The sequence below is a fragment of the Cotesia typhae genome, unplaced genomic scaffold, assembly GCF_013202065.1.
Source record: "Cotesia typhae breed Kobodo isofemale line unplaced genomic scaffold, CoteBio_Ctyphae contig_56, whole genome shotgun sequence".
Classification (NCBI taxonomy): domain Eukaryota; kingdom Metazoa; phylum Arthropoda; class Insecta; order Hymenoptera; family Braconidae; genus Cotesia; species Cotesia typhae.
The window spans coordinates 1145196-1156035 of record NW_027423760.1 but is presented as its reverse complement, the minus strand read 5'-3'; the positions used below and the strand labels follow the sequence as shown (position 1 = coordinate 1156035).

The 10840-nt window shown below is 28.5% G+C and overlaps 2 protein-coding genes and 1 long non-coding RNA gene across 5 annotated transcripts in view; 2 read left to right on the top strand and 1 right to left on the bottom strand.

The window, feature by feature from the left end:
* Positions 1-10840, bottom strand: part of Bre1 (E3 ubiquitin-protein ligase Bre1) — a 116644-nt gene that overhangs the window by 15725 nt on the left and 90079 nt on the right. The window lies entirely within an intron of this gene.
* On the top strand, positions 5585-7511 carry LOC141532095 (uncharacterized). Its single transcript, XM_074250265.1, has 2 exons — positions 5585-5686; positions 5766-7511. Exons 1-2 carry the CDS (start codon positions 5684-5686, stop codon positions 7209-7211), a joined length of 1449 nt encoding a protein of 482 aa, XP_074106366.1. The 5' UTR covers positions 5585-5683; the 3' UTR covers positions 7212-7511.
* LOC141532084 (uncharacterized) lies at positions 9456-10016 on the top strand. The gene is made up of 2 exons (XR_012480025.1): positions 9456-9705; positions 9784-10016. It is a non-coding gene; the product is annotated as an uncharacterized LOC141532084 (long non-coding RNA).

Sequence of the window (10840 nt, the reverse complement as noted above, 5' to 3'; positions counted from 1 at the left end):
GTCTTATTATTTAGTCACGATCAACAATTGTGCTCAAATGTTATATCTGTAATTCATTATTATAATATACGAACAAAACACACACACACACACACACACACACACACACACGCGCGCACGCACATGTACGTGGATCTTCTCAAGAAAATAAAGGGCAAGGTTAACCCGACAGAGAATGGAGTAGACATTGAATCTATCAAACAAACGAAACACGGGGGCGTTCTCCTAGAAATAGGTCGCAAGACTGAAGATACGGCTGCTTTCCCGGCTGTGATAAAAACAGCAACCGCTAACATCGGTACAGTCAGAACGCTCACATCAAGAACAACTATCGAGATCATTGATTTGGAAGGAATCTCTACCGAGAACGACGTCCGTGAAGCACTCGAACGTGACTTTATCGACAGCCTGGAGAAAAATCGTGTGAACTTGACAAAACTTCCACCACGAGGAAATCGGGCAGCCTTCTGTGAGATAGATGAAGCTAGCGCAACCAAGATTCTTGATAAAGCATGTACCTGAAGTTCTGAACGTTTTTTTTGAACGAAAATCAAAAAAAAATTTTTTTTGCTTTTGAGACTGAAAATGATTTTTCAGTTTCAAAATAAGTCAAAGAGCCCGGGAAATAGTATATTGGATTCTCAAAATACCAAAACTACCCCTTCAGCCACCCCTAAGACTTAGACATCTAAAAAAAAAAATTCAAGAAAAATAGTTCAACGGGTCGTTAGAAGCTGCGATTTTTTCTAAACACTCCTTTCACACCCCCACAGATTACAAAAAATAATCAAGCCGATAACTCTCCCGGAACTACCAGTTCAGCCACCCCAAAGACTTAGAAATTCGAAAAAAAATTTTTTTAAAATAGTTCAACGGGTCGTTTGAAGCTGCGATTCCTTTTAGACGCTCCTTTTACACCCTCGCAGACTACAAAAAATAATCAAGCCGATAACTCCCCCGGAACTACCCTTCGAGCCCCCCTCAAAGACTTAATAAATTGAAAAAAATTAAAAAAAAATAGTTCAAAGGGTCGTTTGAAGCTGCGATTTTTTTTGGACATTCCTTTTACACTCTCGCAGACTACAAAAAATAATTAAGCCGATAACTCCTCCGGAACTACCCCTTCAGCCACCCCAAAGACTTAAGAATTTGGAAACAAATGATTTAAAAATAGTTTAAAAGGTCGTTTGAAGCTACGATTTTTTGAACTACGCGGACAACTATTTTACGTCATTAGACAAAAATTGTTAGACTCTTAACTTTCCTGGAAGCGACCGATTAGCAACTATTAGCTAGTTTACTAACGTTGGTTTTTTCTACTGAAGATTTAGTTAGTATGTGATGGTGTTAGCCGAGCCAAAGAATTTCGAACTTTGTAAATTACAAGACTCTTACGCTTTATATTCATGCAATTTTATTTAATCCTTTTGCGTTGCTTGTTCTGTAGTTCTTTGGTCGTTACCCAGGACACGCCACGTGGAGGCCAACATATTTTTATAAAGGATATTAGTATTTATTTTATTAGATCGATATGCGTCGATCGAACATTACTTGTCATTCTAATATCCTTTATCAAGTGTCCCACCCTATTTTTTTTTTTTTTAATTTATTATCGATCTATATTCATTCCGACTCTTTTCTCGGAAATATATTCGAATACTATTTCTAGTTATGTTAAAAAATTGACTTAAGGAAAAATTTTCAATGATTTTATTACCCAAGATTAAAATTTCCTAACGATTTTAGATTTTTTGTAGGTACTACTTGTTTCTACGTAAGGTAAGTGCTCAATCGTTTTATAACTTTGTTATAATGTTATATTCATGTTTTTTTTTCCCAATCTTGGTAATTTTTCAGCTGACCGAAGAAAACACAGTGTATTTGCGTAATTACATTATGTATCATTGTTAATGATTCAAACTTTACCGTTACGTTTATTGCTAAATATTAAAATGAATCATATAAAAAAAAAATACACACTTAGTCGCATTACTGCTGACCGAATTATCAATCAGGTACATCTTTACCCTGATAAAAAAAAAGTATCGAGACATAGAAAAAAGTATTGAAAAATATCAGTTTTCTAGTCAATACAATACTTTTCAATACTTTTTTCTTTTTCCTTTTTTCTACCAGATAAGTTGTGCTATAACTTCTTATTCTTAATACATATGAAACTTGTATTCTTAGTCGCATTATTGCTGACCGAATTATCAATCAGGTACATCGTTACCCTGATAAAAAAAAAATATCGAGATATAGAAAAAAGTATTGAAAAGTATCAGTTTTCTAGTCAATCCAATACTTTTCAATACTTTTTTCTTTGTATCAATATTTGAAAAATTGAAAGGAAAAGTTGAAAAATGAAGAATTTGATTACGATCCTTTTACGAACAAAGAATTAATATACACTGTGCTTAACGATATGAAATATCAATGCCGAGCTTGTAAGAAGTATTTGAACAGCTTTTATATGAGAAAAACATAAATAACCAAGCAGTAAACAATAGAAAAAAATTTCAGTTATTTCCAAGGTCAAAATAAGCGATTAATTTTCTATTAATTTTTAAACTGAAATAAAATTGTAAGTGTCAATAAGTAGGCCAGTGTAAGAAACTGGATCTTTCATCTTATACAAAAATGTAATTTGTACAGAACTCGATCGGCAATTCAACGACTAAGAATATTGTATTGCACGCCTCATTAGCGAAGCGTTGAGGTTGTGCTCTACTCTCGACATTTCAAAAAAAGCAGTTTTCTTGAAACTGAAATTTATTTTTGTAATTTATATCGCACTTACAGGTTAATATGAACACACTTATATCAAGTCAAATAATTTGTCAGGCACATAAAATATATTTCAATAAAAATTTTTTAGTTTAACATAGTAAATAATAACATTAAACATAATCTTTTCTGGATGTCCATGTATGGATGAGTGTATGTGGCAGGGAAATTGGTCGAATAAATGATCGTACCGGAATAATTTTTTATTATCTAAAGTAATACACAATGGATTTTCTTAATTAATATGAGCGTTCAATTCACGGTCGTTAAATTATTATTTATACAAAACTAATATAAGACTGTAGATTTTTTTGTATATATATATATATATATATATATGTATGTCGTTTCTACATTTTGGTAACTTTTTTGCACATCATTTCTACATTCTGGTGACTTTCGAGCATTTTGGTGACGTCACCAAAATGATTTTTCACATGTTTTTTACATTTTGGTGAATTCATCAAATTGTTATATATCATTTGCCCATATACATAACATTTTAATAGGTCACTGAAATGTTTATTGCCACTGATTCAACATTTCGATGAATCACCACAATGTATATTTTTTATTATTCCTACATTTCAGTGATTTTTTGTAATGAACACTTCAAAATACTAAGCTTGTTCTTATTTTCTAGATGCTTTCAATTGTAATTTCTTATGTATGAAATAAATTCATTAAATCTGATTTGAAATAAATAATTGAGGAAATAAAGAACTTAATTAACGAGTTCGACGCATCCTTCTATCATTGAAGAGCTCATGACATTTTAATGAGTCACCGAAATGTGAGTGCGATGACACACTAAATCGCATATACAAATAATTTTTTCCATCAATTATTCATTCCACAGCATTATTAGAGCAAGTCCAATTAATATTTATTGTCACTTTCTGTGATGTTTATCTATAAGTTGTATTTTAATAAAAAAGAAATGTGAAAACAATAATTGCCAACAATCGCATAACCACATATGGATAATTATCATTTGTTTAATAACTATAATGACTATTATTAAGTACTCTGTGAAAAAAATCAGCATAAGTCCATGCGTCCCGCAGTATTAAGAATTTCGGTGTTCAACTCAATACCGAAATCAGTGTTAAAATAACACCATTAGCGGTCAAAAAATGTTTTTCACAAAACAAAATTTTTACATCGGTTTTAAATTACCGGTGATACAATGAGTCCATTTTTAACAGCTTTTTTACGATGTATCAATCACCCGTTTGAAATTTTTTAAGTTTTTATTCACTGAAGAGCCTGTTACAGCTGACATTGATGACCCCAAGTAACTTGAAACAGTTATTTTTTCTGCTCAGAGGCCCCTTAATTTCATATACTACAATAAACAATTTATAAACAATTCCAAATTATTAAGGGCGCCACCAGGTTTTTATCACGGTCCTGGAACCGGTACAAGAGCTGAGTACTTATCTTAGGTTTAGAGAGAGTGGAGGAAATGTTGCTGTTGAAAAATAAATAAATAATTGTTTAACAATGGATCCAAACTTTATTTAACAAAATTAACGAATAACGATTTTTAACAACTTTTAATAAAATAAACATACACACACACACACATAGATACAGACGTACGGACATCATGGTAAAAATAGTCAGGAAAGCTTCTTAGGGCTTCCAAACTTCGAGATCTGTTGAAACCTTGATTTTTGCAAAACGGGGTAAAAACAATAACTTCCCGATTTTTCGAAAATCATTGATTTTCTTAGCGGGAAGTTAAAAATATTTTAGTCATCAAAATGTATGTATGTTGGACACATAGAACTGCATAACCTACTTTTCTTTTATTATTTCTTTCTAATATTCTCTTAAACTTTATTTTACTAGACGTAAGTTAACATCACACTGCCAGTTCTGATTAGTTATTTCTTTAATATAAAAATAAGACTATTGTAATTTACAAGCAACAATAATTAATCACTTAATCTTAATAGATGTATCTTTTATTTAAGTCTTGTTGATATTATGGTTTTGTGTAGCATAAAAAATTAGCGACACCTGACTTGTTATTATGAGAGATAAAATTTGACTTGAATAATTTAGATCACTATTTTATCCCCTTTCAAAACAGTGATATCTATATCTATGTATAACTATATACATATAAACATTTATATTCATTCAATGAGATTTTTGTTGATTTAACTTTAAGGGCCAGTTTTTCAATCCAGGTTAAAATTTTATCGAATCATGAAATATATCTATATATTTTATATATATGAATATATTAGGAATAATAATTTTATCCTGGATAAAATTTTATCTTGGATTGGAAAACTGGTCCTTAGTACGACGAAATTTTACTTCATATATTAATGTATTAAACTTTGTCAAACATGGATTTGTATATCCTTCTTATATAAGAGTAATTTACTATTTTCTTTTAACATTTATCACGAGGGGCATATTTTCTGCTCTGTGGTCGCGTGGGGTATAAGTATAGTTTTCGAACTTAAGAATTTTAGCTCTTTAAATTGTCATCTGATTGGCTAAGAGATATTAACTTGACTTTTAATAACAATCAATAAAGAAATTTTTTTTCCATTTTAAACGATATTCATTCTTATTTAGCGCGTTTTATGTTTCAATGTCATTTCGTTAGAATTTAAAATTTTCGTAGAGTGACATCTAGTATAATTTTGTGAAAGCTGGTTAGTATTGTAAACAACTGTATTTACAATTATATAAGTATATGCCAATATTTCGATCTCTGATATATTTAATTATAATTATAAACAATATATAAGAAAGTATTTCAGCGTACTAACGAAACTGGCGTTTTATCGAGCTTACTGGGCTGTTTACAGATGTTTATCATTAAATTGTTGTGAACATTAAATTGTAGTGAACATAATTAATTCTGACCATGGTAAGCATAACTTTTTCAAAAACAAATTTTTGTTATTAAGTGTAAAAAATTAATATTTTTTATTTTTATTATTTATTAGGCAGCCCAAATGTTAAATAATGATTACTTAAAAAAAATGTTAGTTGAAGATGTAGCATTTAATTTCAATTGGAGTGACACGGAAAGTGAAGGTTATGATGGAGACACAGAGGAATTCTTGAACAAATTTCACAATGTTTTGCACGTTAACTCTACTGATGAAAAAATAAATTATAATTTTCAAAACCCTGAAGATAATAATGGTTTGAATGAAGATAGTTATGATAATGGAAAGAAATCAAATAACATTGTAGTAGAAAGTCAAAATTTGCCAATAGCAGTTGTAAAAAGTATCACAGATTGTTTCTTGATATTTTTTGATGAGAATCTTTTGACTATGTTAGTTAACTGCACCAACTCAAACATTGGTGTAATTAGAAAGAATTATTCAAGAGAACAGGATTGTCAAGAAACAAGCGTGGATGAAATAAAAGCCTTAATTGGTCTCCTAATACTTACAGGATTATTAAAATATAATTTGAAAATCGACGATTTGTGGGAGAAAGGCGGAGTTGGTGTCGAAATTTTTAGGCTGACTATGAGTTTGAGGAGATTTAAATTTTTACTACGGTATATACACTTCACAAGTTCTAGCAAGTACAAACAAAAAAATGAAGTTGATTATCCCAATAAAAGTGAGGGAATCATTGATAATTTCTTACGCAATTGTAATGAAAATTTCAAGTCCGGAGAGTCTATAATTATCAGCAGAAAAATATTAACAACTGAAAATAATTTAGACGAAGTGTACAATGAACGTGCATCCTCAGGACTAGTGATCTATTATATAATGGATGCAGATTATTATTACATATCTAAGCTTGAATTTTACCACATAAAAATATTTAATGATTCACTCAAAAATTGTATCACTCATTCGGATGCATTAAAATATGTAATAAATAATCAAAATAAGGACATTATCATAATATTAGATCAGAGCTGTAAGCAACTTGAATTGAATCTTAGTGAACTAGAAAATTTCCCTGAAGTTGACTTACAGAAAAATAATTCCTTCACGACCGAAGAACTTTTGAATAAGTACTCTGTGATGGGACAAACAAAAAGATTGGTATTGAAACTCTTGTTTTTTATGATTGATTTAGCAGGTCTAAACAGTTCTGTCATTTATCATCTAAACATAGATCATAATTTACCACGAAAAGAATTCTTGAAAAGGCTTGGTTTGGATCTTGTAACTAATCAAATCAAGAATCGAGCTACGTGTCAATATTTATCACGAGAGTTAAGAGTTGAGGCCAGTATTTTTTTGTCGTTAAAACCTGCATTAAAAACATTTGACAAAACAAAAAATAAACCGGTAAGATGTGTTATTTGCCCTCGAAAAGCGGACAAAAAAGTTCGTTCATATTGCTACAAATGTGAAAAACCTATGTGTCAAGTACACATGACATCATTATGTGACGATTGTTTTAGTAATGATTGAAAATTTAATTTTAAACGTATACCAGACAATTATAAATGTATGTTAAATTCCTATTATTTTACTAACCTATTTTCTTTCTGATAACTAACGGTAATTTTTCATTTTTATTAGCTTATTCGATCAAAATTAACACATTTATCATAATATAGATGGATAATGTTCGATAGGGTGTAATGAACAATTTGAGTTTTAATTTTAAATTATTTTCTTTGTGGTTATATTTTTTTAGATATGAATTAAAATTAAGATTTGCGTTATCAACTAATGACACTCTTTTAAAATAATAAATTAATATCTAACATCTACTTGAATTATTTTCTTATAACTAAAATTAATAATATAAATAAATTGTTGTTAATAGCCTGCCTTTCTCATTTAGATTGATTTTATGTTAAAAAGACGTATTATATTTGGCAACTTTCTACTACAAATAAATTATAATTATTTTAATTTGATTAATATAAAATTAACTTCATAAATGCAAAAAATTTACAATTAATTCAAGCAGTTAAAAAAATTGTCATCTTTTTCGAAGGAACTTTGAAATAGATTATCTTGTTGAAACAATTGAAGAGATTTATGCAGTATTTATTTGTTCTAATCAGTCGTACTTTTTTTTTTTTTTTTTAATTAAAAACGTTATATATTTAGTAACAGATTTAGACCTTGATTTAGTTAACATTGTTAATCTATTGAAAAAAAAAAAAAGAGAAAAACTAAGAAATAGAGGATTATAGCTTGATCTACGTTGAGCGGAAAGTAATACACTTTCTGAGTCCAAAGTGCTATTGATTTTATATGATTTACTTTTTTTAAATCAGGTCGTAAAAAATTACTTTTATTATTGTTTCATAATGGCACTAAAAAAAAGCAAGATCTAATAATTGTAAGTTTTGCTTTACTTTACTTTGTATCAGTTTATTTTTTTAATATATCTTATATATTTATCATTATAGTCTAAAAAAGTATTTATTTTTCTATTTTGAATATAATCTGACTACATGAGTTTTTTTTTCAAGTACACTAGTTTCAACAGTATAAAAATAAAAATGAAAAAAAGCCGATAATTTTACATAAATACTTAAAAGTTTTAGAGTTGCCAATGTTAATATTGTCGATTTACTACTGGAAATATGTCAACTGTCGCGTGGGGTATAAGAATCATACTAATTAGAAGCAATTGAAGTTGAATTAGTTTTATTTGAAGAATGTTATCTAAAAAATTATTGTCAAAATTTGAATAAGCAACTGTTTTGTGATGAAACTATTTATTTTACTGCTAAAAAATATTTATTTAACAAAAAATCAAAAAAATATTTTAGTTTCACCGAAATATACAGATTTTGACACATAGGACTGCATACATAACCAACTTTACTTCCTTAAATATTTCTTTCATTTTATCATTCAAACAAGACATTACACTACAGCAAATATTATCTTAAACTTTGTCAATCAACATCATGCTGCTTGTTTCGATTATTGTTATCAAATTTATTATTTTAATCCAAATGAAAAATTATTAATTTACAAGCAATAAATATAGAAACACTTGATCTTAATAAATGTCCATTCTATTTTGGTATTGTTAACATTACGATATTTGTGTAGAATAAAAAAGTTACGACACCTGGCTTACTATTGGAAGAGCTAACATTTAACTTTGCTAAATTAGATCACTATTTTATCTCACATGAACAAATGGATATTATTGTTAATTAATTAAATAGAATTTTTTGTTGTATAATTTTCAGTACTACAAAATGAGATGTCTTATACCAATATAATTGTACTCTGCTAAACATGTAAATTGGCATGTCTTTCTAATATAAACGTTATTTGCTAATTTTCTTAATAATCATCGCGTGGGGTATTTTGTCTGCTTTGCCCTGGTTAAAAATATTGATTGAAAAGGATTGAAAATGATGAAATTAGAATACTTTTGAATAATTTCAATTATTTTTCATGTATATATAGATATACAGTTCACATAGGGTAACTGATTCCCAATACTTTTCAATCAATATTTTTAATCAGGGTGTAGTCACGTAGAGTATATTTTTTTCACAATGTTGCGTAGGGTATAAGTGGAGTCTTCGAACATGGAATTTTGAATTGTCATACGATTGGCTAAAAAATTACTAATGTGAGCATAACTTTTAACAACTATGAATAAAATAATTTTTTTTGTAATTTAAATTTTGCCTATTCTTATTCAGCACGTTGTGTTTCAAAATCATTTCTTTTAAGTTCGAAAAACTCATGGAGTGACATCTACCTGAATTTTATGAAAGCTGGTTAGTATTATGAACAGCTGTATTTATAATAATTTAGATACATTGAAATGTTGCATATGCAAATTACAATTATAATAAATCAATAAAAAATTATGTCAATGTCTTAACAATATATAGTGTATTTTTATTAAGTCTACCGGACTTTTAGTGAATATTTATTGGATTTGTTCAGTGAACATAATTGATTTTGAGCTATTGTCAGTATAAACTTTCTAAAATCATAATTCTGTTTTTAATTATAAAAAAATAATATTGTTAATTTTTTTATTCATTAGGCAGTCAAAATATTAAATAATGATTTTATAAAGAAAATGTTGATTGAAGATGAAGCATTCAATTTCAATTGGAGTGACACGGAAAATGAAGGTTATGGTGGGGATGCAGAGGAATTCTTGAACATAATTTTATAATATTTAGCATGAAAGTCTACTAATAAAGAAATAAATTATAATTTTCAAAAGCTTTATGATAACAATGGTTTGAATAAAGACAGTAATTATAATAAAAATAAATCCACTAGCATCAGTTTATAAGTAAAAATTTGCCTATAGCAGGTGTAAAAATTTTCAAAGATTGTTTCTTGATATTTTTTGATGGAATCTTTTGAGTATATTAATTAACTATGCCAACTCAAACATTGGTGTAGTTCAAAATAATCATTCAGGGTAACACGATTGTCAAGAAACCAGCGTGGATAAAATTAAAGCCTTTTGACTGCTAATACTTACAGGACTATTAAAATATAATTAAAAAATCGACGATTTGTGGGAGAACGGCTAAGTTAGTGCCGAAAATTTTATGCTGACTATAAATTTAAAAAAATTAAAATTTTTATATCGTTATTTATACCTCACAAATCCTAGTAAGTATAAACAAGAAAACAACGTTAAAAATCTAGAAAAAAGTGGAGTGATTATAGATAATTTCCTACGAAATTGTGAACATAATTAAAAAACTGGAGAATCTATTATTATAAGTAGAAAAATATTAACAACTGGAAATAATTTTGTCCAGGTCCCTAATAAAAATAATGCATCCTCAGGCTTAGTGATCTTTTATATTGTGAATACAGATTATTACGACATATTTAAGCTTGAATGTAATTCTTTGTCGTTAAAACCTGTATCAAAAACGTTCGACAAAATAGAAAATAAACCTGTAAAATATGTTATTTAACCTCGAAAAGCGGACAAAAAAGTCCGTTCATACTGTCACATATGTGGAAAACCCATGCGTCAAGTGTACATGACATCTTTATGTAATGATTGTTTTAACATCTCGTGAAAACTTTGTATTTGATTTTCAATTTAAGGGGGATAGCCACTGTGACGC